Source organism: Orbicella franksi, chromosome 1 (assembly GCF_964199315.1).
Source record: "Orbicella franksi chromosome 1, jaOrbFran1.1, whole genome shotgun sequence".
Lineage (NCBI taxonomy): Eukaryota > Metazoa > Cnidaria > Anthozoa > Scleractinia > Merulinidae > Orbicella > Orbicella franksi.
In genome coordinates, this window is record NC_138145.1 from 4,111,946 (window position 1) to 4,139,767 (window position 27,822).

General features: G+C 39.4%; 4 protein-coding genes across 6 annotated transcripts in view; 1 reads left to right on the plus strand and 3 right to left on the minus strand.

Moving 5' to 3' along the window:
- The window catches only part of LOC145486297 (uncharacterized), a 47,309-nt gene that overhangs the window by 16,097 nt on the left and 3,390 nt on the right, over positions 1-27,822 (minus strand). The gene's annotated exons all lie outside the window — the stretch shown is intronic.
- Positions 452-14,206, plus strand: LOC145486208 (uncharacterized). Its single transcript, XM_081464824.1, has 3 exons — positions 452-1,416; positions 5,150-5,630; positions 13,284-14,206. Exons 2-3 carry the CDS (start codon positions 5,172-5,174, stop codon positions 14,109-14,111), a joined length of 1,287 nt encoding a protein of 428 aa, XP_081320950.1. The 5' UTR covers positions 452-1,416; positions 5,150-5,171; the 3' UTR covers positions 14,112-14,206.
- LOC145486263 (D-inositol 3-phosphate glycosyltransferase-like) overlaps positions 14,607-27,822 on the minus strand; it is a 33,074-nt gene continuing 19,858 nt past the window's right edge. For 2 of the 3 annotated variants that reach the window (XM_081464911.1, XM_081464894.1), the window contains one exon: positions 14,609-18,163. The gene's annotated coding sequence lies outside the window, so the exon portion shown is untranslated. Of the gene's footprint in view, positions 18,164-27,822 lie in introns of all 3 variants that reach the window. The other variant, XM_081464903.1, reaches the window with a different exon arrangement.
- On the minus strand, positions 19,153-27,760 carry LOC145486278 (uncharacterized). Its single transcript, XM_081464922.1, has 3 exons — positions 27,103-27,760; positions 23,181-23,375; positions 19,153-20,307 (listed from the first exon to the last, which is right to left on the minus strand). The coding sequence occupies exons 1-3, from the start codon at positions 27,743-27,745 to the stop codon at positions 19,811-19,813; spliced, it is 1,335 nt and encodes a 444-aa protein (XP_081321048.1). The 5' UTR covers positions 27,746-27,760; the 3' UTR covers positions 19,153-19,810.

A 27,822-nucleotide genomic window follows, 5' to 3' on the forward strand; every position in this document is an offset into this window, starting at 1 on the left:
CCAGCCAGTAGAAATACCACCTCTATACTCGTTAAGGTCAAAATCAGCGTGAGAAAAATCACAGGTGGTGTTATACTAAAAAAATATTAAGTTTTTCCCCTAGACGCAATTTTTCTGGGCTGAAATTTCAGTAAAAATCGTAACCAGTCAACAAATTAGGTCAAGAAGCTGGGATATGAAGGATGATTGATATATAAACAACCTCGCCAAGATCTAGGTCTGTGCGGTTATTCATTCGAGCTTTGTATGGGGACGCCATGTTGGTGCCCTTCCGAGGCGCACAACAGAAACATCTTCATCTTGAGTTGTGCCATCGAAACGGAAAGTTATGACTCTAGAGCTCTGACAAATTAAAATTAATACTTAAAAATCAGTAAAATTAATTCTTGAGCAAGAACTGTTAATTTAGCAAAAACTTGGGCAATAACTCATCTTTTGACCTATTCGAGAGCTTTGTCGGGCCTCCATTCATGAGGCAACGCATAGACTTAGAAATTCAAACGTGCTCTATTACAAAATGAGGAACCCTGTAGGGCTTAAACGTTGCAAAACGTCAAGTTATTAGAGGGTCTTACATGTGATGAAACTAGAACTTCAAAAGGATCGGTAATTTTTTATTTTGGAAAATGATAACGTCACATGTTAACGCAATATTTCTCGCACCCGCTGGCCGGTTAGCTTCAGTCACTCGAGATCTGACCCATGTTGCATAACATCGATGTCGCGAATAAACTCAAGCATTCATCTCTCCGGCCCCACAACAGTGAAAAGCAATATCCTTTACCTTGATGTTAGGTAAGCTTATTTACTTTTGGCAGCTTGAGTACAAGAACTCTGTTTCAGTCTTAATTTTATTCCTCTAATCTTTCCTCACCAGACCCCACCCGGATAAACTCACCCGATGCCATTTTCAAGCAGAGATACAATAGGAACTCACCCTACCACCACCTCGTTTTTGGCCCGAAGAAATCGCTTTGCCGGTCATTTGTGAAGAACCCGACAAACCCCTTTTTTTTTAAATACGACCACAATTTTGACACCCAAAGGATGAGTGGTTGGACTTCGGGGGAACCTCCCCGTACATAACTTTCTGTGTACTCGCAAAAACATTGGACCCAGTAGGCCTCACTTAGCTTCACAGTGAAGGGTTTATCGTTGGGTTCAAATCAGGATAAATCACCTTTACGAGCCAGAAAGACAAACCAAGGAAGTGATTTAGGTGTCATCTCGTTTGTTTTGAATTTAAAAGTAGATTTTTTTCACAAGAACGCACATCATTTATGGGCCACCTGTGCTTCACTGAACTTTGGGATGGCTGTGAGGCCGACTCCGTCTGTGGCTTCCGTTGTGTCGAATTCCTGGTACCGCAATCACATACAGCAACATTTCCCCCTTGATTTAGGCATTTATAGTCAGGTAAGAGATTGTTTTTAATTCACAGTTTTCGGGTGTCAAAGAGAGGGTCTGTATAAGCAGATACAAGAATTACCTCTGTTGCGTTTTCACGGCAGTACAGTAAAGTTAGGACGTTTTTGAGCCACGGGCGAAAACCGGGAGTCGTATTGTTTCTCTACTGGATCGGTGTCGATGCGTTGAAGATCTACAACCGCTTTCAACTCGGCAGTCCAGACGACAAAAATGACCTGACGAAGACAATACAAAATTTCGAGGAATTCCCCATAGCAGAGCTGAACGAAACCTTCGAAAGGTACACTTTCAACTCCAGAAATCAACAGGAAAACGAAAGCATTGATGTGTATGTCACCGTCCTTCGCACACTGGCGAAAACATCTAATTTTTGTGACTGCATGCGTGATTCGATCATTCGTGACAGGATCGTTCTCGGCGTCCAAGATCCCTGCGTACGCAAATGGCTTCTACAAAAACGGAATCTTACTCTGTCGAAGTGTATCGATCTTTGCAAGAGATCTGAAACGACGAATTTGCAATTGAAAAGGATCTCTGGCGCCCAGAACTAAGAAAGATAAACATCCGCCATCAATCCGCCGCTACGAGAAGTCAAAGAACACGCCGCGCGGGGAAACTGAAAACATGCAAATTCTGTGGCAAAGTACATCCTTTCGAAAAAGGAAAGTGCCCAGCGTGGGGAGAAAAATATAAGAATCTAGTTTACGACCGTACTCGCCATGAGTCCTCCATAGCTCAGAGGTTAGAGCGTCCAAAAAGGTATTCTGGAAGGTCATGGGTTCGACTCCGTTGGGGAACTTAGAAAATTTATTTTCTGAGTAATTAGACTTGAGAAGGCTTCTTCATTTAAAATGTACAAAGTTCGGTGGCAGAAATCATTTCAGAACAACCTGCACAGCACCGACTAGAAACGTTTACAGCCTGAGGGATGAGTAGAGTACATTACAAGCATAAATGATACACGCCGTCACGCAAGAACATTTACCCAAAAGTAATCTACGCTGGAATTGTTGTTGACAGGAAAGCAGTAAAGTTTCAAGTAGACAGCGGCCCCTCGGTGAATGTCATTGCCGTCAAGTTTGTAGCTGACACGAAGATCGCGCCCACCACGAAGACGCTTGAAATGTGGAATGAAACAGCACAAAAGCCACTGGGTTCCTATCGATTTATTCTCCACAATCCAAAGAGAAAAATTCTCTATGGAATTCCTTGTCGTCGACAGACAACTGACGCCACTAGTAAAACCAAAAGCGGTTCAACAGATGGCTCAAATTACTATCAACACACAAAACTTCAAGATCACAGAACCACCTGAACCACATGATATAGTAGCAAGCTACCAAGAAGTGTTTTAAAGGGAGTTAGTGTCCCAGTGTCACTCAAAAGTAAACTAAAGGAAGAGTTGGATAGACCACAGCAGTTGGAGGTCATTGCTCTAATCAATGAGCCCACTCCATGGGTTGGTAGTCTTGCTGTGGCTGTGAAGAAATCCGGAGTGCTGGGAATCTCTATCAATCCTAGGCCGCTTAACACCGCCCTGAAGAGGCCCCCTGAAGAGAGAAAGGTATGAGCTCCATGTACTAGAGGACATGCTCCAGGAACTTTCAAAAGCAAGAGTATTGTTGACAGTTCACCTCAAGTTGGGATACTTGCACTGTGTCCTCGCCCCTGAACCGAACGTACTCGCGACTTTTCCAACCCCCTATGGAAGGTACAGATGGATTCGTTTGCCCTTCGGTCTCTCCACCTCATCCGAGATATCCCAGAAGCGCCTGACTCACGCGCCAAAAAACCTATCTGGTGTTCTGTGCACCGCGGACGACATCCTCGCCTGTGACACTGGAGAGACCGATGAAGAAGCAACCGCAAACCATGACAGGAGTCTACAAGATCTCCTTCAAAGGTGCAAGGATCGCGGCATTGTCCTTAACCCAGTCAAGATGAAGCTGAGGATGAGCGAAGTAAATTTCATGGGACATCTTCTGACGAACAAGGGCTTGAAACCCGATCTGGCTAAAGTAGAGGCAATCACGAAGATGCCTAAGCCACAAAACGTCGAGGGCATTCAGCGCGTCAACGAATTTGTCAATTATCTCTCCAAGTTCCTTCCAAAGCTGCCTGAAGTCATGCGCCCGATTCGTCGCCTGACTCGGAAGGATATCCTGTGAACAAGACCAGGCATTCGCAAATGTGCAGCGGCTAATAACAGAGGCACCTGTTGTGTGTTACTATGACCCTTCACAGGACCTCACCATGCAATGTGACGCGAGCCAGATCATTAGTGGCCTTGGCGCAGCGATACTTCAGAACGATAAGCCCATACAGTACGCGAGTCGTGCCCTCACCGATACGGAAACCCGGTACGATCAAATAGAGAAGGAGATGTCGGCGATGGTCTTCGCCCTTGAACGTTTCAACCAGTACACATATGGTCGAAATATGCACATCGAAAGTGACCACATGCCACTGGAAGCGATTCCGCTGAAACCACGCGCTTGAGCAGCTCGACGCCTCCAAAAATATGATTTCTTCTTACTATGAGCATGGCAAGAACATGCACTTGGCCGAAATGTTACCACGGGTTTACCTGCCCTACAAAGGCAAAGAAGTAGACGACTTAGAATCAGTCAGCATGGTCCGTTATCTGGCCATATTTGAACAGCGTTTAGACAGAATAAGACCAAAAACGCGGAAGGACCAGTCTCTGAGAGAGTTATCAAAGAATATTCTCTTAGGATGGCCTGAAGACAAGAAAGATGCGCCGGCATTGACGCACCCCTACTTCAGCATGAGCGACGAGCTGACCGTACAAGATGGGCTGGTCTTCAAAAGGAATTTGAAGAACCAACACACACCTTCCTACAACTCAGGGCCTACTAATGCCCAGGACCATAAACCTGGAAAGTGAGAAGAAAGAGCTGCGACAACGCCAACGTGCCCAGGCCAAACACTACAACAGGTTAGCAAAGAACCTACCCAGCCTCTCTGAAGGTGACGTCGTGAGAATGAAGCCATTCAAGCTTGGCGATAAGTCGCAAAGCCCAAATTACTGCATGGCTTGACGAGCGGTCGTACGCCGTTGAGACGGACGATGGAGCAGTCTCCCGCGCACAAATTGGTAGCATCTGCAAAAAACGTCTGAACCGCCGGCTGAACCGATCATCACAGAACCAGAACCGAATATAACAAGCGCAGGCGAGGACGCGACTAGAACTACAACGATTACCCCCTACCAGAGCAATATCGCCCATCAGTCACACCCTGGATTGGTGACCGCCCCGGAACAGTGTCGGAGGTCGGAACGAGTCAGAAAGAGCCCAACATACCTCAAGGACTACGTTTATGACTTAACTCATGACTTTACATTTCTCCTTGCCATTGTCATAGTGATTAGTGTCATAGTTTATTGATCATCTTATCTTGAAGTCACTTACTGATAGATTTGTCTTATGGACCCACTGATTCCGAATTCAAATGACATTGGCACTTTATCATTTTTCATTTTTGTTAAAAGGGAGGATGTTACAATATGTACTTGATTACTATTGATGATTAACTAGACTAGGTTAGAGTTACATTCTGGTGGCTTGTACTAGGCTGTACGCTAAAGAATAGTGGATTAAATGGAGCCTTAAACATTCTGCATGTGTTGTCAAACTGAAAGTAGAGGTCTTAATTCAAGAGGAAGAGACGAAATCTCAATTTACTTTCTTTAAAACAGAACCGTTGCAGAGACCTCCATAATGTTCCTGGCCACTTTACAGAAGTTCTTCTCTCCGCTTTTGCTGATCCAAGTCATTGTGACGAATTTTGCTCAGCACACCAAAGCCAATGTGCTCAAAGAATGTGTGAACTATACCACCTGTATTGAAACCTACGCAGATGTCTACAGTGCTTTGGCATCGCCGAAGAACTACTTCAACATTGCTCTGGCTCTGTACCCTGCAAGGAAGCCTTCATCTGTTCTTGTTCATGTCAATTTGCATACATTCAATCAAACGGGAAAATCTTCACCAGTTCCATACACATGGAGCATGTCATGTCTATATGCTGCTTTCCCTGCCAAGGTTCTTGAGTTATTGTCTCTTGGCTCGATTATAATCACACCTCGCAAGCGAAAATTAAATATTACCATTGAGCCGTTCTGTTGTAAAGTATCTGAAGAAGAACGCCAAATAGTCATCGACAGAGCACTGGCTGAGGTAAGCTGATAAGTAATTACACTCCTTTTTATAAGAATATCGTTTTTCAAGCCGAGGTTGAATATTCTTTTATTTTTCTGCCAATTTTAGACTGAAAATATTCTTGTAAATATATTTATATCATAAAGTATAACATTTCTGTTTTCGAATGTATTTGGTGTTTGGATGGCGTTAAAGTAATTTTGGAGCCACGCTGCAGGCATTGAAGCCTGATATCACACAAATAACTTCTTGCAAAAATGTTATTAGCATTAAACATACGTACGGCTGGAGTCGTTTTTGTTGTTTTTGGCTAGTTTTGCCGTTTAGAGAAAGGAAGAATTTTATACGGGTTAATTAAAAACATATAATTGTATTATATTTGCAAATTTTCAACGCAAAAAATTATATTCTTTTCAAAATCACAGCCTCAGGTTTATTCTTAAAATATTCTTAAAATTTCGAAAATTTCAGCCTCGATATATCTATGAAACATATTCTTATAAAAAAAAAAGAGTGTATATCTCTACTTGAAGTTGTAATCATTTTAAAGTCTTTTACGGTCAAACCATAAGTGCACTCTTTGATAGCACGTGAACTCTGAAGTGCTGAAGTTCAAAACTAACGACTACGTTTTTGGCTTGTGTCAATCAAGCCAAACGTGACAAAAGTGGATTTAATTAACTTAGTTCAAAATCACCCATCGAGTCTCATTAATCGGTGTCTGAGGTTAGCAAATCACTCTACGAGAAATGGAAACGATTATACAAGAATGCGAGATTTGAAAATTTAATCACAGGTCGAGAATGGAAACTTTCATAGGAGAATTGGATCAGGAATTCGATTAATCGAAGATCAGGTTACCATTAATCGAGCAAAAAGATTAATACATTGTTCGTGGCTAGTCTTACGCAGCTCGTTTCGAAACGAGCTGCGTAAGACTAGCCACGAACAATGTATTATCGCAAGTAACTGTCAACTTTATTGTCAATTTTCACTCGTGAATTTGTGCGGTCGGGAATCCTTATGCGATATAAGGCGAGATTGCTGTCATCATTTTGTTAGAGAACGGGACTTTGGGTGCGATGCCCAACGAGTTTGTCAAGCAGAAAGGTCTCTCATGAGTCCCTTGACCGGGAAGAAACGAACTGCGTAAGACTAGCCACGAACAATGTATTATCACAAGTAACTGTCAACTTTATTGTCAAAAAGGTTAATGAAACAAAAAAACCGAGAGATACGAGAATTTTCGAGATTATAATCCATCAAATATTTTCGCTCGCACGCGATTGGTCTAAACGCGACACATGACTGACTATGCCCAGCTAAAACTGGAGAATATACGAGCGATATTCTCCAGTTTTCAAATCCTGCTTGTTGCGGATAATAAACACGATAGCCTCCATTTGACTTTAAAAATTTGCTCCGATATTTCTCCTTGGACGTTGCCTGTTCCTTGAAGCTCACAGTTTTTCGTTCTTGGCCTGAACTGCTCGCTTCTCGGAACAGATAATGTCCGCGGACAAATATCCTAGCAAATTTTCGGCCAAATGGTGGCCATTGTTTATTTACCGATTACTTCGTTTTGAGCCAGCGATTGACAATTGCGGTTGGCTTATCACAGTTTGTGGTTCTTTCACTTGTTTTTTAATTTACATTTTTGTGGGTCACTTGTTCGCTTTTTAAGTTTTTAATATTTTATTTTGGGGGAAAATTGATATAAAATAAAAGTCTTGGATTTGGTGTAAAAACTAATTTTGGACATAATCGGCCATTGAAGAGTTACAGTAAGCTTAAAAAGAACAGTTGTGTGGAACTGCAATTATTATATATTTGTTAAGAATGGCTGACTGTTAGGATCGAGAAACGCCGGTCAACGACCCATTTGGCAAATCGCTCATATTTTGCCCAAAGATACCCTTAGGTGACCTAATTCTAAAAATCATATTATAAGGTTCCAGCGAATTTTTATTTTTCAGAAATTCGCGAAAATTTGAAAGCGCGGTCAAAGTGCGGTTTTTCGTGTAATAAAATGACCGAAATAAGGTGCGAGGACGAAGCGCTGCTAAAGTCTTAAAATAAATTAAATTGACTTCAAACTTCCCACAAATGTGGAACAACCACTCTAATTTATTCCTCGTTTTAAACTAATCTCAGATATGTTGATATAGTGGTTTTCCAAACCATTTTAAAAACACCTATGAAGCGTGTGCAAAATAACGGCAAAATATTGGTCATGTTTAACAGCATAAAAATGCACCTGGTACCTCACTTTCCGATTATTTTACTTTACAGCCTTAAAATATCATTATTAAACATATACTATGCCAAGTTTCATGCTCGAACTCGCAGGATTTCCCTTTGAGAAAAACGAAAATCTATGTCTATGTGTTGGGCGCAAATAACACAACAATTATACACGAACAATAGACAAATCAATTTCAAAAGCGAAAGTAAAAGGCTATCATTAATCAATCAATTCAATCAATTAAGCAATTCACTGCTATCAGTAGAAACATAATGTCCTCATAATGTCCAATACATAAAAACTGTTTTTAGACGTTTTCGATCAAAACATAGCGCGTTAACTTTGCTTAATTTACTGTCCGCCGTCATGTCTAGTTTGTCATCGCGTGTATTTCTTAATGTAAACAACACTGCGAATGGTTCTCATAACAAACGCGCAGAGGTTTCCTGGAACCTCGATGTTTTCGATTCACCAAAACGCTTTAAGTTCGTTAAGACACAATAATGGGTCAACTTGGAATGCTGTTTAGCATTAAGGACGTTAAAGGACTGTAAATTAATCGAGTTGAAATATCTTGAGGCAAATCAAAATCGCGCCCTTATTCTAATCGCTAAACAGCCGATCTCCGTTCAAGTTCAAGAAGTCGAGAGGTTAATTCGGCAATGTATCACCGGTACAACAACAAAATCAAACCGAGGTCATCAAAAGTGTAAGTTTAAAAGTGTAGTGGCAAGTTCGAAGTAAATTTCGCCAATATAAATTGGAAACAAGAAGTGAAACGGTCTGACCCGAAACAAATAAACGAAATATTAATACGACTAATTTAATCCGAAAATGTTGCAGAAAACATACCTAAAAGCCGTCGATTCCCCTCAATACCACTCCACATTACCTTAAAGAGGCCAAGCTTTCTGCCGTAAGAATCAGGGGCCGCATGAATCTGTTTTTATTATATCGGCAACCATGCTGCGTGGCTGATATTCGAGACTCAGTAAAACTTGTCACACAACCGTACGAGCAGCCCAGTCACGCTTTCACTGCTTTCGCGAAAATGTTCAACATTTCGCAATTACAAGTTTAAAGTAGTGACAGTAGATTGAAATGCGCTTTTTAAAGCTGTCCTATCCAGGAGCAATTATTTCTTGTTCTTGAATGGCTTTTAGTTGTAGCTACAGTCGGGGAGGGGGGGGGGGGTACTCCCGGAAATTTCGAATATCTGTATGCCGTGGAAGATTAAGTGGTCTCTAGCTCTTAACGCCAACACTGAAACACCACATGATTCTCGAAGTATCACAGGGATCACTAAGCAAAATAATTTTGAGTTTAGCTCCGCTGAGTCAGATACCTGTTGGCGCGCATATTGCATTGACCGTGGACAGGTGGAAAAACAGTTAAACCGGAAAAGCCTGTTGCACATTGTAATTCAGCGTTGTCCAACACGCAATCGGTCTGGTTGTAATGCTAATCGTATTTGATAGAATCTCAAGTTTTCTTTCGACACATACTCACGTACTGGGGTGGTGACATACCACTAGATGAGCGTGACCGGGAGCCACGAGTCAAGTCAGTCAACTCGCAAAGCTCAACCGAGAAGAGTGATAGTGAACCACTGGTGGAAGGACTGCAGATTGTCCCTACGCCTTACCCTAATAGGCCTCTGTGTTATTCTAATGAACTGATGCTGTTACAATGATACTATTTAGCTTTATGAACATGCTAATGGACAGGGGTTTCTTTTGCAATTTAGTCAGACATCGCTCTTTGTTTATTTCTGCTGGAAGCCTCGTTCTCTGAAGGAGACTTCAGGTCATTTTGTAAAGAGGTACGAACACTGCGACCTTAACATCAGTGCCAGTATCAACGGGTGTGACCGAGGAAGCGTCTGCTGATGTTTCCATGGATAGTAACCATGCACGACAGGGTGTATTAATGCCTTCAAGGCAGCTGCATTCGTATCTTTCATAGGCTGTCTACTTTAGAGAGGCACTTGTCACTGGAGAAATGTACTTAGTCTCTGGAGAGACATTCCCTTATGGACTTAGCCAAAATGTGCTACAAACCCTGCTTGGAGCAAGCGTTGGCGCTTAACTCAAAGCCACAGTACGTCACCAAAAAGTCCTTGTTGCTTTAAAAGGGGGTTGGGCTCTCACGGCAGTCAATGACAAACAGCAATCGTATCTCATGGCAAAATCCCGCGTTGGTCAAACGACAGGCCGAAAGCTTGACGCCGAAATGGTGGCGCGAGAGATGCGCAGAGCCCGGGACCCTTATAATATTCGTCTTTTTCAGGTGCTAGTTTTTGTCTCACAAAGTGACGCTCTGCGCCAAAGTGATCCTGATGAGATGCATGTTCAGGTATCTGAAGAGGAGGGCAATTTTAGTCAGGTAAAGGAAGTTGTAGAAATAGTTCAGCTCCAGCATCCTTTGGTATACGACCAGCAAGACCCCTGTGCCTTGGCGATGGAGGGTGGCCTAAAGAACCTGAAACTGCCTATGCTACGGTGCGGGTGCGAAGACATGGGATTAGATATACCTCTCCCATTCGTGCGCGGAATAGCTCCATACTCAGCGCTTGTGAAGTATTTTACTAACAACTGCACTTGCCGGAAGTATTCTTAGGAACTGTCGATGTTTGACTTCTTCGGTATTGAGCAAACATCTCTTGCCGGGGGGGGGGAGGATCGTCAAATTTTTGTAGAGAGGGAGTGGGAGTAGAGGAGGGAGATCCTTTAGAGGAAAAACTAACGGCCGAATCGTCTCAACCTCGTTCCCAGCGAATTTGGGAACAAGAGGGTGGTAAGATGAGAGACTCTGGGAACGAGGTTGGAATCGTCACCCTTTCCAAATTCGCTGCAGCGATTAATTTGCCTTTTTCAACTTAGAAACAGATGATCTAACGTACTTTTTCCGACACTGCGCGCAAGCGCAGCGCAACAGAGCCCTAACAAACTAATCACTCTAGAACATCTGAAAACATAGATCTCGCGAACAGCTTACTTTCCTTAAAATAGTTTTTCACAAAGAACTACTTAATGATTTTTTTATATTGCAAAAGAAAACCTTTACCATTAGCATGTTCATAAAGCTAAATAGTATCATTGTAACAGCATCAGTTCATTAGAATAACACAGAGGCCTATTAGGGTAAGGCGTAGGGACAATCTGCAGTCCTTCCACCAGTGGTTCACTATCACTCTTCTCGGTTGAGCTTTGCGAGTTGACTGACTTGACTCGTGGCTCCCGGTCACGCTCATCTAGTGGTATGTCACCACCCCAGTACGTGAGTATGTGTCGAAAGAAAACTTGAGATTCTATCAAATACGATTAGCATTACAACCAGACCGATTGCGTGTTGGACAACGCTGAATTACAATGTGCAACAGGCTTTTCCGGTTTAACTGTTTTTCCACCTGTCCACGGTCAATGCAATATGCGCGCCAACAGGTATCTGACTCAGCGGAGCTAAACTCAAAATTATTTTGCTTAGTGATCCCTGTGATACTTCGAGAATCATGTGGTGTTTCCGTGTTGGCGTTAAGAGCTAGAGACCACTTAATCTTCCACGGCATACAGATATTCGAAATTTCCGGGAGTACCTCCCCCCCCCCCCCTCCCCGACTGTAGCTATAACTAAAAGCCATTCAAGAACAAGAAATAATTGTTCCTGGATAGGACAGCTTTAAAAAGCGCATTTCAATCTACTGTCACTACTTTAAACTTGTAATTGCGAAATGTTGAACATTTTCGCGAAAGCAGTGAAAGCGTGACTGGGCTGCTCGTACGGTTGTGTGACAAGTTTTACTGAGTCTCGAATATCAGCCACGCAGCATGGTTGCCGATATAATAAAAACAGATTCATGAGGCCCCTGATTCTTACAGCAGAAAGCTTGGCCTCTTTAAGGCAATGTGGAGTGGTATTGAGGGGAATCGACGGCTTTTAGGTATGTTTTCTGCAACATTTTCCGATTAAATTAGTCGTATTAATATTTCGTTTATTTGTTTCGGGTCAGACCGTTTCACTTCTTGTTTCCAATTCATATAGGCGAAATTTACTTCGAACTTCCACTACACTTTTAAACTTACACTTTTGATGACCTCGGTTTGATTTTGTTGTTGTACCGGTGATACATTGCCGAATTAACCTCTCGACTTCTTGAACTTGAACGGAGATCGGCTGTTTAGCAATTAGAACAAGAGCGCGATTTTGATTTGCTTCAAGATATTTCAACTCGATTAATTTACAGTCCTTTAACGTCCTTAATGCTAAACAGCATTCCAAGTTGACCCATTATTTTGTGTTAACGAACTTAAAGCGTTTTGGTGAATCGAAAACATCGAGGTTCCAGGAAACCTCTGTGCGTTTGTTATGAGAACCATTCACAGTGTTGTTGACATTGAGGAAATACACGCGATGACAAACTAGACATGACGGCGGACAGGAAATTAAACAAAGATCGAAAACGTCTAAAAACAGTTTTTATGTATTGGACATTATGAGGACATTATATTTCTACTGATAGCAGTGAATTGCTTAATTGATTGAATTGATTAATGATAGCCTTTTACTTTCGCTATTGAAATTGATTTGTCTCTTGTTTGTGTATAATTGTTGTGTCATTTGCGCCCAACACATTGACATAGATTTTCGTTTTTCTCAAAGGGAAATACTACGAGTTCGAACATGAAACTTGGCATGGTATATGTCTAATAATGATATTTTAAGGCTGTAAAGTAAAATAATCGGAAAGTGAGGTACCAGGTGCATTTTTATGCTGTTAAACATGACCTATATTTTGCCGTTATTTTTCACACGCTTCATAGGTGTTTTTAAAATGGTTTGGAAAACCACTATATCAACATATCTGAGATTAGTTTAAAACGAGGAATAAATTAGAGTGGTTGTTCCACATTTGTGGGAAGTTTGAAGTCAATTTAATTTATTTTAAGACTTTAGCAGCGCTTCGTCCTCGCACCTTATTTCGGTCATTTTATTACACGAAAAACCGCACTTTGACCGCGCTTTCAAATTTTCGCGAATTTCTGAAAAATAAAAATTCGCTGGAACCTTATAATATGATTTTTAGAATTAGGTCACCTAAGGGTATCTTTGGGCAAAATATGAGCGATTTGCCAAATGGGTCGTTGACCGGCGTCTCTCGATCCTAACAGTCAGCCATTCTTAAGACGTCGCTCAAATTAGACCAGTCATGAGATTTGACCGGCACCCCATTAATACGGCCAAAGTTTCATGACCCGTTGGTGACTACTGTACATACATAGCCCGAAAGAGTCTGGCTTGCGTTCACAGGACCCCCAACAGATGACATGTAACCACGAAATTAGAATGCTTTTTTCATTCTGTCGAGCGCAGTTATTTCATTTCATAGTTTTAACGGACATTTATTTAGTGCTATGTGTTTTTGACAGCTTCAAGATCTGGCCGTGAGTCCAAGACTAGAGGATCCAACGCTGAACACAGCTGAGTGCCTAATACAGGGTCATGAGCCAGACATATCTGCTACAGGACGCAGCGCTTACATCAGAGCAATCTTATGGTGCTCGTTTACTTTTACAGCCCTGTTTGGCCCACTGACAGCCTTAATTTTTTTTGTGGGCTTTGACATAGCTAAAAAAGATGAAACACAACACAAAGAAAAAAAACAAAATTTAGGTAAGGCTATGAAATGTACTTCATACATTTTATTAGCCGTAGAGATTGGACTTCTAATTGCGATCAGTGTATGTTCAGTGCAAGGGAACGCTCCTCCTGATACTTACGTAATCGTATTGTTAATAACTGTTGAAGGCTTAGTAATGGGACTAGCTGTAGGAAAAAAATACTTTCGTTTCTTGCCAGAAAATGAAACTCTGGGAAAAGTTGGTATCTTTCTGTGGACCAACCTGACTTTGTATTATTTTTGCTGGCTTGTAATCGGAATTATGGTTAACCCGTTATGGGGTTTTACTGTTCTACTTGTAATTTGCGTTGTTATTGCTGCCACTGTCTTTGTAGTCTACCAATTTATTTCTTTTTACGATCCCCAGTCGAGCTGTAAACGTAACCTAGCTGTTTGCGGAGCAGGTTTGTGTTCCATATTTTCACTTGTTGCTGTAATGCTATTAGCTGGACAGTCATTTTTTGGAAGAGAAACTGCAAATGATGCAGTAAAGACAACCCTTTTATACGTTACTACTGCATTTGTGACCTGGATGTTGGCTAAAATTAAGGAAAGGGATAAAGCTGAAGTTACGTAAATGATCAAATGATCTATTCCCATTCCCGTCTACATCGCTTGATCAAAACACTGAAAAAAAATAGGAAGAGTGTAAATTGTAGTCTGCAGCTTGGGAGAAATAAACTTTTGAGTTTTCCGCAACTTTCTCTCGAGTTTGTGCGTCATTTTGTTTCTTTACTATTGACAATGTCTCAGACATTTTTTATGCGGTATCACAATAAGATGGTAGTAACATGGATCTCAGAGCTCAACTGGCTCACAAGGCAGCAGTTTAACCTGGATTTCAATAGCAGCATCCCTGAGTGGGATATATACCAGTGCGATGGCAGATAACCTCACGTGGCCCAGCGACCGGTAGTTGGATATTTATATATATTATAGTAAATAACATGTCTAAAACACGTCTAAAAACAGTTTTTATGTATTGGACATTATGAGGACATTATATTTCTACTGATAGCAGTGAATTGCTTAATTGATTGAATTGATTAATGATAGCCTTTTACTTTCGCTATTGAAATTGATTTGTCTCTTGTTTGTGTATAATTGTTGTGTCATTTGCGCCCAACACATTGACATAGATTTTCGTTTTTCTCAAAGGGAAATACTACGAGTTCGAACATGAAACTTGGCATGGTATATGTCTAATAATGATATTTTAAGGCTGTAAAGTAAAATAATCGGAAAGTGAGGTACCAGGTGCATTTTTATGCTGTTAAACATGACCTATATTTTGCCGTTATTTTTCACACGCTTCATAGGTGTTTTTAAAATGGTTTGGAAAACCACTATATCAACATATCTGAGATTAGTTTAAAACGAGGAATAAATTAGAGTGGTTGTTCCACATTTGTGGGAAGTTTGAAGTCAATTTAATTTATTTTAAGACTTTAGCAGCGCTTCGTCCTCGCACCTTATTTCGGTCATTTTATTACACGAAAAACCGCACTTTGACCGCGCTTTCAAATTTTCGCGAATTTCTGAAAAATAAAAATTCGCTGGAACCTTATAATATGATTTTTAGAATTAGGTCACCTAAGGGTATCTTTGGGCAAAATATGAGCGATTTGCCAAATGGGTCGTTGACCGGCGTCTCTCGATCCTAACAGTCAGCCATTCTTAAGACGTCGCTCAAATTAGACCAGTCATGAGATTTGACCGGCACCCCATTAATACGGCCAAAGTTTCATGACCCGTTGGTGACTACTGTACATACATAGCCCGAAAGAGTCTGGCTTGCGTTCACAGGACCCCCAACAGATGACATGTAACCACGAAATTAGAATGCTTTTTTCATTCTGTCGAGCGCAGTTATTTCATTTCATAGTTTTAACGGACATTTATTTAGTGCTATGTGTTTTTGACAGCTTCAAGATCTGGCCGTGAGTCCAAGACTAGAGGATCCAACGCTGAACACAGCTGAGTGCCTAATACAGGGTCATGAGCCAGACATATCTGCTACAGGACGCAGCGCTTACATCAGAGCAATCTTATGGTGCTCGTTTACTTTTACAGCCCTGTTTGGCCCACTGACAGCCTTAATTTTTTTTGTGGGCTTTGACATAGCTAAAAAAGATGAAACACAACACAAAGAAAAAAAACAAAATTTAGGTAAGGCTATGAAATGTACTTCATACATTTTATTAGCCGTAGAGATTGGACTTCTAATTGCGATCAGTGTATGTTCAGTGCAAGGGAACGCTCCTCCTGATACTTACGTAATCGTATTGTTAATAACTGTTGAAGGCTTAGTAATGGGACTAGCTGTAGGAAAAAAATACTTTCGTTTCTTGCCAGAAAATGAAACTCTGGGAAAAGTTGGTATCTTTCTGTGGACCAACCTGACTTTGTATTATTTTTGCTGGCTTGTAATCGGAATTATGGTTAACCCGTTATGGGGTTTTACTGTTCTACTTGTAATTTGCGTTGTTATTGCTGCCACTGTCTTTGTAGTCTACCAATTTATTTCTTTTTACGATCCCCAGTCGAGCTGTAAACGTAACCTAGCTGTTTGCGGAGCAGGTTTGTGTTCCATATTTTCACTTGTTGCTGTAATGCTATTAGCTGGACAGTCATTTTTTGGAAGAGAAACTGCAAATGATGCAGTAAAGACAACCCTTTTATACGTTACTACTGCATTTGTGACCTGGATGTTGGCTAAAATTAAGGAAAGGGATAAAGCTGAAGTTACGTAAATGATCAAATGATCTATTCCCATTCCCGTCTACATCGCTTGATCAAAACACTGAAAAAAAATAGGAAGAGTGTAAATTGTAGTCTGCAGCTTGGGAGAAATAAACTTTTGAGTTTTCCGCAACTTTCTCTCGAGTTTGTGCGTCATTTTGTTTCTTTACTATTGACAATGTCTCAGACATTTTTTATTCGGTATCACAATAAGATGGTAGTAACATGGATCTCAGAGCTCAACTGGCTCACAAGGCAGCAGTTTAACCTGGATTTCAATAGCAGCATCCCTGAGTGGGATATATACCAGTGCGATGGCAGATAACCTCACGTGGCCCAGCGACCGGTAGTTGGATATTTATATATATTATAGTAAATAACATGCTAATATTTTTTTTTGTATCCTTTGTTTTTCTCGGAGATACTAGCACATACGTGCTACTCTTCAATCCCAGCTTAAATAGTTTATTACTACTGCTACTGCGACTGAGCTAACCCTTTTGCAACCGCCTCTCCATGAATCGGAGTCAAGGTACTACATGTAAGCTAAGAGCACTCAAAAACCTAATAAAAATAACTTTAATCGCACCTTTGTATGTAAATCTTCATTCAAATTGTTGGGAAACGATACACGTCGACTTATTTGGCGGGTCAATGTTAAACATTTCTTCCTCAGGGTGCGAAAACACTACGATGTAAAATAGCGCAAACACGTAAGCCGTTACCATCACGTGGGTACAAAACCGCCACAGAAAACGATTCAATCCTCGCCATGGGGTTGCTAAGCCGTTACCTTATGGAAATCGAGAGTAGGGGCCCATCCGCAATAAGCAACAGAATCTGTTGGGCTCTCCCAAAAATCACAACAAATGTTTAGTCTTTTCCACTAAACATCAGCAAATCTTTTGCAAACCACAAAGTCTCCTTTTCACAGTGAACATCTTTCACTAGAAATTGAACGCCTCCTGTAAGTAGCAAATTAATTGACAGATCTGTCAATTTTGACACGCCAAAAAGTTTGTCCTGCTCTGTGGAAGGATGATGGCTAACAAAATTTGGTAGGAGTAAAATACACAAGTGCGCGCACGTGTTAAATGAATTTGTCGACAGACATTTTTGCAAAATAAACAGAAATTCACCTTGTGCACATGAATCCTAAGACAATGTATAAAAACGCTAAGACCATCCCAACTGCTGCAGCAGTGACGCCATCGACTACAATCGAACATTTGCTTTAGCGTTTTAAGATTGTTTTATGCTGTTGAAGAAAAGAGGAAAAAACAAGCCGATTAGTGTGTTACCAGTCTGGTCAAGTCGCTCAGAACATGGGAACACCAACGTTATAAACAAACCGTCTAATTTAATTTCTGGACTCCCCAAATGGTAGCATGATTGGCTAAGAAGGGCAATACTTCGCGCTAAGACCGCTTTAATGGGCTAGAAAACGCCACTAGATTACTGAGCTCAAAAAATGAATGTCGGTCTATCCACAAAGGAACGCGTAATTATTTTGGAAGGTAAATTAACTGCTGCAGAAGTAAAAACAAGCTTACCGACTTGAAATCTGTCATTTTAATTGCATTAAACATTTGTTACAACAGTTGTCCTCTCGGAGCACAACTTAGGAATACAAAATACACGCAGGCACCTGAGGCTAGGGATAGCTAGGTAGAAAATTAACGGCATACAGGATATTTAAGGGAAAATTAACGGTCAGTGTCAAGTGCAGACTGCGGACTGCAGACGGCCGACCTGGGGTGAAATGGAGACTGAGGGTAAAATGCAGACTGCAGACTTTTTAACTGAATCCCTAGAATCATGATACCATTTCCATCATTTAGCTCCGCTAACCGTAAACAGGCTAACCGGAGCGTTATTCAGGCTAACCTGAGCGATGTTCAGGATAACCTGAGTAATATCCAGGCTACCCAGAGTGCAGACGTAACTCCGACAGACCTGAATAACCTTGCTTAAGGTTAGCACTCGATAATTGAAACATCACGATATAAACTTTAAACGTCTACCCGCGGTCCGCAGTCTGCGTTTCACAGTGACCAAAAAAATAAATGGAATATGGGATATTTAGATTACGTAAAACGGGAAATTGAGGAGGAAAATCTTTAGTGTTCTGAATTTTTTCACTTGGAATTGACAAGATACGCGATAGTTACGCCAAACATTAATGGGATGTGAGATACTCAGACACTTCTAATGGAGCCTCTTGAATTGTTTTAAAAAAGCTAACACCTGGAGTTTTAAGACCAACTGCTTAGGTATTTTACATATCTGATAGATACTCCTTGAGTTCTAAAGTGAAGTGAAAATTAAAGTGGAGTAAAAATTAAATTATATCTAGGTAGCAGCATATCTAGTTGACTCTGCTCTCTGTATTACACGAAACACCAGTGTATAGGAACCTAGCAGATTAAGAACCTAGCAGATGAAATTTGGAAATTAGCCCCTCATTATATAAAAACCCATTCAGCATAAAATTTAAAATTAAATAGGTTTTTCTTTGTAAAATCCGGTCAATTTAGTTAATTCCAAAAGTAGAAATTGTATGAGTAGTACAAGTGAATAAATGAAAGATCATATATTTGAACATCGGAGAAAGATATGAAGATATGATTGATCATTGCATCGCAGATCAATCATAACTCAATTGTCTGAGTAGAAAGAACTTTACGACTAATACAACACTGCACATACCCGGCCCCAGTTGTTCAAAGAGTAGAGAGTGCTACATATCCACCGGATAAATCACTATCCAGCGGATAAGTGTTGGCAAAACAAACTACTTTATCTACTGGGTAGCAACTTATCAGGTGGAAAGCGTTATTCAACCTTTAACAATTGGAGCATGCTTTATAGAGTTGCCTGTCTATTGTCGGATTATACAAATTCCAAAACTTATTTTTGTATTAGGATCCTGTATTTTAAAATGACCTCACGAAGTAGAATACACTTTTAAATATACACTTAAAACAGACTTAGAATACACAAAACGAACTGGAATATAAAAATTAAAATGTTGTGACAGGCCTGCAACTGAACAGCCTGATTTCCCACTAAACAACAGATGTATAACAACCAGTTCGGGCTGAACTATGAAAATGTAGGTTCTCATACACGCCTGTTAACTGTATTCACAAGAATTGTCATTTTCACTGGATGGATGTGAGCTAAAAGTCAGCATGAATGGTGTTAGGTACACTATAAAACATTAACTGTACATGAAACACAGTCTTGTCATCCTACGTGCAAAAGCTGTTTTTTTTTAAATTTTCAACTAAATCTTTGCTTGTATAGATCTCTATATCGTAAAACAAAAAAATACTATCATCATTCTTCAAGTCTTTTTTTAAACACTCATTTGTAAGAACAAAGCATAGTTATGGCTTTGTAATTTGTAAATAATTGCTGCTACAGTCTACAGAACACATCTTTTGTCTGTGTCCTGTACAAATTTACATATACATGTACCTATGTGTTCGAAAGCTAAAAAATGAATACATTTAGGCTTAGTTCACTTGGTTATTTTTCATTAACCCAGTCTTCAAGAACTTTAACTACATCCATTCTCTCAAGATCCTTCTCCTTCAAGATTTCAATCAGTTTCCCAACTGTAGCCTCAAGTTGCTTTGACCACGTTTTCAGAATTTCCTCAGTAGGGTTTTCCCTCTGCGCTATAAAGTTTGTCTGAATTTTGTCAAGACCAACCTTCTCTGCGAGCATCCGAAAGTCATCATAAGTCACTCTTTTGACATTCAGCATCAAGCAGATTCGACTGAGCACAAGGTATGGTAACTCTCGAACACTGGTTGAAAGCCGAGCATTTACCTGACTGCCCGCATTCTGCTTCACTCCTGCATCCACCATATCATCTGTCATCTTTCCTCTGCTCTCCCTGGTAGAAGTTCCCTCTGATAAACTTGCATCTTGCATTCTACTCTGGATGGTTTCTACAGCCTCTTCATAGTTTAGGGTTTGTGCACAAGACTTAGAGGTAACATCATGTCCCCCTAAGTACCCTTGAAAAGAGAACAAAAATGAAGATTAAAACTACCCAATTTGAATTAAATAAGATCACAAGTTTAGTTTACATTTTCTTGTACATAGGGCTAACCCACCAAACATTTGATTTATGCAAAAATTGCATCCTTCATTTTAGGGATCAATAAAAATACGCATATTCCTTGAAAAATTTGAAATTAGTTGTAGGAGCACATGTACAACAGTGCGCTGGGAAAGTTGTGTCTGATAGCCTAGGGCTGGTGGATTTACACATAACTTTTGAGCGTACATGTAGTTTCTTGTACGTCCCAACACTTTGTCCGATTCCTGTCACAAGTAGAGGCCAGGACTATCCCTGAATGGGACACCAATCTATCACAGGTTTATACTTGCCAGCATCTTGCCAGGTTACCCCAACAATCTGTGACAGTATGCTGGGACAATTTAAATTAATATAATGATTCATAACACATTGTAAGTAATGTATACTACTGCATGAAGAGAAGTGTTATGAGAGTGAACTATCTTGTCAAAGTACACTATACAGAGACCACAGGCAGGTGTTGAAGTCAGGCTGTTAGATCTTGAACACATTGACAATTAAGGCCACTCACCATGCAAATATATACATCTAAATTAAATTGCATGAATACCAGAAATGATATGAGGCTGCTAGTTTTTGAAGATGAAGCATCCAAATTACCCAGACCTACTACATGCTTTTCAATGCTATATTGTAACCTGTATGCAGAGGGTTGAAAGGCAGCTTTTGTGTAAGGTGGTCTAAGGGCATCCCAACACCATTTAAGGAACTTTATAATATAGATAGGACCCTGTGCATGCTCTGATTGGTCAAAACCCCATGTTTTATCACAGTATAAAACAAAGAAAAAGCGTGTTTTATTGTTTTTCGCCACATTACCTCTATATCATAAAGCAAATGAAGAAGCCTAAGCCATGTTTACACTGTGATAAAACACTCCAGACATTTGAGAACAATCGAGAAATGTAGAAAACATGAGCCGCAGGCGAGTGTGTCGTGTTTTATCACAGTGTAATACACGGCTTAGGCTTCTTTTTTTTTTTTTTATTAATAAAACACTCTAAAACACAATTTCATACCAATTGAAAAAAAAAATTATTTTGCCACCAAATAAAAGTATTTATGGCTTCTACCCACACTCCTGGCATTACTGTAAACACAGTGTTAATTTTCAACCAGGAGTTTAAGATAATGAGGAAAGGCTGGGAGTCCTGAAGGGTCGAACTAAATGGGGACGGGATCACCAAGTACAAACTTGATCAAGCAATAATCACAAGACCATCACAAGACAATCTTATGACTTTGATAACAATGGCGAATTCATTGGTAATAGTCACGGGTTTCACTGAAAAATAACTCAGCCTCGCTTTCAGCGATCGGTATAAGACGTGGCATGTTTCTCACTTAAACACCGGTCTCTTTTCAGGTCAACAGTCTTCGGGTGGGGCGGGCCTCCATTCTGGAGGCTTGTGGCCTTTTTTCTTGTGCCCTCACCTTTGCAAGAGCTTAACAAATAATAATTCGTTATATTGTATTTCATATTAGTTTTAATCAATAAATCGGCCATTCTGCGTGGCCAAAATTTATCCCAACAACGACTTGTCTGGTTTTGATTTCTTTAAGCGCTCTAGCAAACAAAGCTCGACTGTTGACCTAGAAAATTTGACATAGGTACAGCTTCATAGTTATAATTTCGGAAACAAGGGAAGAAGACATAAATAGAATTAAACTTAAATAAAATTTAATAAAACTAGAAAAACTAAATTTAACAAAACTAAAGTAAAGACTTGATTATTTGTTCTATTTAATTTAAAGCCATATCAGTCCTATATAATACACGTACTTAACCTTACATAGTGCAAAAAGTTGAGAACCCTACCCTCTTGTTTTTTCCAAACCCTGTGACACAACACTTGGGTTCAGCTTGCCCTTCATTTTAGGGATCAGTATAAAACTACCCAATATTTCTTGAAAAATTTGAATCTAGTGATAGGAGTACAGTGTAATAGAAATAATCTTTAAGCTAAATGGTAGACTCCTAAAATATGTATGAATAGCTCCAACTTGAAATTTGCCAACAAAAAAGTGTGTAGTCATTCAGTTGTTCTGTCTCTTCTGATTGATCTGCAAGGCTAATTAGCCTCTGCTGTGAGACTATTTATCCTCTCCCAAGGGGCTATTCAGCCTCTTCTCCAATCCCACTTCCCAGAATACTTGTGAAAATTTTTGAATGATGAACCTTTTATTAGTGCTTCACACATAAATTCTAACTTTTTTTCCAATGTTTTATTAGATGCCATTTTTGGCAAATCAGGTTGAGATGGTACACTTGGCACCTTTTGGGACATGCTATACAACTTTGCTTAACCTTGATGAAAAATGAGTTAGCAAATTAAACAAGAACGGGAGTATTCTTTAACAAATGTTTAAGAATTTAGATAATTTATAATTAATTTAATTCGTCTTGATCCAACTTGAGATTTGCACACAAAAAAGCATGTAGTCATCTTTGTTTTGTCTCTTCTGCAAGGTTATTTGACTTCTGCTGTGAGGCTTTTTATCCTCTCCCTAGAGGCTATTTAGCCTCTTTCCTAATACCACTTCCCAGAATACTTCTGCAGGTTAACCTTTTAATAGTACTTCACACGTTTTCTACCTTTTTCTTGAAGTTTTATTGGCAGCCACCTTGAATTAAGTGGTGCACTAAGCACTCTTGGGGGCACGCTATACTACTTTGATTAACCTTGATAAATATATGAGTTTGCGAATTAAAAAAGAACAAGGGCTAGAGCATACTCTGACAAATGTTGAAGAGAATTTGTAATTACTTTAGACCAAAAGACTTACCTGGGGGCCCATCTGTCTCCTGCTCCTTCTTTCTATCTTCCTCTTTCTTCCTGTCTTGTTCTTCTTTCCTCTTCCTATCTTCCTCCTCTTTCTTCCTGTCTTGCTCTTCTTTCCTTTTCCTGTCTTCCTCCTCTTTCTTCCTGTCTTGTTCTTCTTTCCTTTTCCTATCTTCCTCCTCCTTCTTCCTGTCTTCTTCTGCAAAGTAAGAATTAAGGCATTCATAATCTAAGCAAACAATTATTCTGTTAGCATCAACATGTATTGCTGCAATTATCTAGTTAGGTTTTAAAAATCAGAGGACAGTTTAAAGTTATGTAATGGCCTATTTGAAGGGCTGTATGCATCTCAGCCTTGTGTCAAATTTTAGGTTATACTTTGCTTTTTTCACTCTGAATTGCCAGAAAAAAAGCTCAAAACAAGTATCTGCTCCACAACAAAGCAAAAAACCTTTGTCTCACTTCAAGTTTTGAAAGCAATAATCTTGTCTTCACTTCAAAAGACGGAAATAAAATGTGGATTTCAGGTCAACAGGCGATCTTAAAGACGCTTTTTTCACTTAAGAGACAGTTAAATGTAGATTTCATGACCACAGAGATGCTCATTTGACTCATATGATGGAGCAAACTGTTGATTTCACAATGCTCCCAAGGTTAGGGTTCTGTCCCAACAACAACAACAACAACAACAACAACAACAACATCTTTTATCTAAACACAGTAGATTTTATAGCTGATATAGTTTATGGGGCTGTGTGAAAAAGATTAATAGGAAAATAAAACAAAAAAAAAAAACGTTGTCATTTCCTAGACAACCTCCAGCCACTGCACACTAATGGCTGATAGTGTTCAATGGCTCAGCCAATCAGATTACAGCATTTGCATTAGTATACTAGTAGAATCCTACTAATAGTGGTTAGAGCACGACTTGAACTGCGACCTTTGAATTTCAAGTCAGGGGCTTCAACCCACTCGGCCACGCTGCCTCTTCCTTTATCTTTAACTGACTTGCTGTAAGACTGTATAATTATTTAATTGGTGAAGACCCATCAGTCTTTGTTTCTCTTGGTTATCGATATGAGTGCAACCCACAAACTATCTTAGTTTGTTTCACGTTAATACTATCAAGCAATGTTTGCTAGCTATGAAGATTTCTATTTCAGAGGGAAGAAGAGAGCAAGTGTCATGACTATGTCAGTTACACATTCAATTCCATTTAGATATATGTGTTCAACCTCCAAGATATTTGCTGCAAAGCAATTAGTTTTCAACTTTAAAAGGGCTAGATACAGGTCAGTGTATACTATACCAGGTAATTCTGTTTATTTTCATTAATTACAAGCTCTAAACTTCAAACTGACAGAGCAACAGTCTTTTATTGGCAAAATCACAGTCACAGATAAGCCGAATAAACAAGGATGACTCCTAACTGTTAAGAAGCTTTTATCTAATGGAGATAAGCTTGAAAAATGATGGGTTGATGTTTTTCAAATTTACCCAAATGGCAACTTCAAGAAAAGGAAAACAAAATTTACTTGGTGTCAAAAACAGAAAACATATATTTTTTTTTTCCCAAAAAACTCACTCAAAAAGACTCAGAAACGTGTTGGAAAAATGAATGGGGAAGTGGGTTTATTATGACCCATGGCAGCTCCAATTCATGTGGGGTGGCAATCCTTGTTAACAAGGGTGTTGATTGTACAATCCATTCCAAAATTCTAGACCCCTTGGAACAGTATGTCAATATACTAAAAGCAGAGATAAAGATACATGTGAAATGTATGTTTTGATCAATATTTATGCTCCCAACAAAGACAGGAATATTGTTAACCTACTTACGACACTGTGAAAAAATAACTTTGATGAAAAATCCGAGAAAACCTGTTGCAACCTCAATTAATAATCTACAAGAAGAGCTTGATCTTGTTGATATGTGGAGAGTCTTGAAAGAACCTCGAAAAAAAAGTTTTACATGGAGCCAAAATTTTCCAACGATTTTTTGACATTTGGATTACTGGCTGATTTCAAATACCTTATGTGATCTAACTAAAACTACAACAGATGCATTCTAACCATAAAAACAGATAATGCTGTAATTTCTCTGGAGCTTGTTAAATGATTCTACCAAATTATATCATTAAGACCCTGGTGTCTGGAAAATGAACTGTTCTCTATTAGATGACGAAGACTATTAATATTAATGATATCACAGAGAAGATACCAATTTGGTTAGCAGAAAGCAGTCAAGAACTGCTGGGCAGTCAAAGCACTTTCATCCAGACTGAGATAAGCTTGAAAAATGAATGGTTGCATGATGTTTTTCAAGTTTACCCAAATGCAATCTGTGTTAATCTTCTCCAATTTTGCCCATCCATGCTCTTTTTCGCTCTTTTGTGCTTCTTTTTAGTTCTTTTACCGTAGTTAAAGTCATTATTTTAAAATTTCACTTCTCGGTAAATGCTATGACCCACTGGTCACTGCTAAAATTGCCTAAATTTGCATCACCCAGCCCCTTTGATTTTTTACAATAACTGTCTGATTTCTTGCATGCTGATTGGCTCATTCACCCACTCTCCTTAAAGAAAAACCAGAGAGATCAAGGGATGCCTGTGTTTAACCGTTTATAATGGTGTTGAAGCAGGCCACATTCACAATTTTCCAGGAATGTGTGGAATACGATCTGATTGGTTCATCATCGTTCGCAGTTTGATAAAGTGAAATGGTTGTAAAAGTTTAAAAGTTTGTAAAGTTTAAAAGTCAAATCAATGGAGAATTTATGGCCACAAAATTATTATTCTGTGGCGGGTGAATTCTTTTTTATCTACGAACTTAGCAAAGGCCATTAACTGTCTCATGCAAAGATCACATGTAGAGAGCAATTTTCTGTCAAATTATTGTTGTCTCCGTGGGTCATGTTAAGAGGGGGACATTGGGGTTTGTGTTATTACAGCTGTATTGTACAATTTTTCTTGCATATTTTGATAATTCTAATTTCGAAATTATGCGCTAAATTGCGATACTCTATGAACCTGCGGGATTGCACTTTTTTAGCATTTTGGACGAAATTGGAAATCATTACCCTGAAGTCCTCCAACATTTTCCAAGCCTTTTCAAGTTTCCGACTGGACATTCCCAATGACGGTTAGCTCTGATATGGTAAAAAATAGTTTCAATTCGGTATTGAAGTATTGCAGCTTTTGCCGAAATTTTTTACAATATTGTGCTGTTCAGAACCCCCTAATGTCCCCCCGCCCCTGTAAGATGTAGTGACTTTGAAATTGTTTTAATGCATTACTGGATAATTGATCAATGCAAGGAACACCATCGTGCATTTCCTGATTATGCATTTCTTGAGAAGAACAGGCATATGTACACAGGTCAAGGTGGCTTAAAATAAGTTTCCAGCACTTTCCAAGACTTTTAACCGCTCTCATATTTTCATTTCATTGCTCTAATGTCATCATTTGATTCTTGGTCAACACTTTGCTATCATTGGTGAACACATCTCATACCATAACAACAGTATGACTTGCTAAAACACCCTTTATTTTAGCTTTTAATTAACTTTTAGCTTTAGAGCCCCCTTAAATCTGGACCCCATGAACAGAATGTTTTTAAACTTTGTCAAAAGTAACTGTTGCATCTTATCCCACTAATCAAAATAAAAAATAAAAAAATTGGGGTCTATGTGGATATTTTTGGTTACAATTTAGCAGTAAAGGCTTAAATTAAGGGTGTTTCAGCAAGTTATACCTGAATATAGAATTGACATCTACAAAGAACCTGTGTGGGACTATTCACAAAAGTTTATCTCAATCACATTGAAGACTAATCATTAGAAAACAACTACACCGTAAAGCCTGGAAATGTAAATCATCTCTAGTAATTTCCTTGTGTCATCATGCATTCTACAACTAAGAACTCACCTATGATTTCTTCTAAACTTGATGATGTCAGCCAAAGAGGAGAAATATCCTCCCGTCCACTATTAAAGCAATTGATTACGCCAACTACATTTAACTTCTTACTCTCTGGATCTCTTTCAAAAAGAACACAACCATTATCAACAGATCCTACTTTCTCAGGAGAATCAATACCACTTGTTTCATCATATTTGTGGCGATGTCTTCCAATAAAATAGAACTTTTCCCTTCCTTCATGAGGCGAGGATATCTCAGGGACATGTTTCAAAACACTGCATTCTCTTTGCAAAATACCTCCACGATGATGAACTTGTGGGGATGTGGCCCCATCGATGAATATCAAGACCAACCCAGAACCAAGAATGAAATCTTTCTTGATAATGTCATTCAGTAGAATATCACGTGGATTTTCAGAGTTTGATACCCTTTCAAAGAGGATATGATATTCAGGTAAATTCTCATGTAGAATGACTTTGCTACTTGAAATGATACAGTACTTGCTCAGCTCAGCGTTATTTATCTGTGGGTCATAAACCAAACATCCAAGGCCAACAATTTTGTTACCATCCTCTTTTATTTGACAGATAGCTTTCCATTCTTCATCTTCCCTATGTGATGCAAGCAGGGCTCTAAAAATCCGACTCATTCAGCTGCAATTGGAATTAAAGAGGTATCATAAATTTGTCAGATAACATTTTTATTTTTTCATTTTTACTTCATAAA

Bases quoted from the DNA above. Each gene is read 5' to 3' on its own strand.
- LOC145486208 (XM_081464824.1), top strand. From the start codon at position 5,172: ATGTTCCTGGCCACTTTACAGAAGTTCTTCTCTCCGCTTTTGCTGATC. The intron at 5,631-13,283 runs GTAAGCTGATAA...TGTTTTTGACAG, and splicing joins TCGACAGAGCACTGGCTGAG to CTTCAAGATCTGGCCGTGAG.
- LOC145486278 (XM_081464922.1), bottom strand. From the start codon at position 27,745: ATGAGTCGGATTTTTAGAGCCCTGCTTGCATCACATAGGGAAGATGAA. The intron at 23,376-27,102 runs GTGAGTTCTTAG...CTTACTTTGCAG, and splicing joins AAGTTTAGAAGAAATCATAG to AAGAAGACAGGAAGAAGGAG. The intron at 20,308-23,180 runs GTAAGTCTTTTG...TCTCTTTTCAAG, and splicing joins GGAGACAGATGGGCCCCCAG to GGTACTTAGGGGGACATGAT.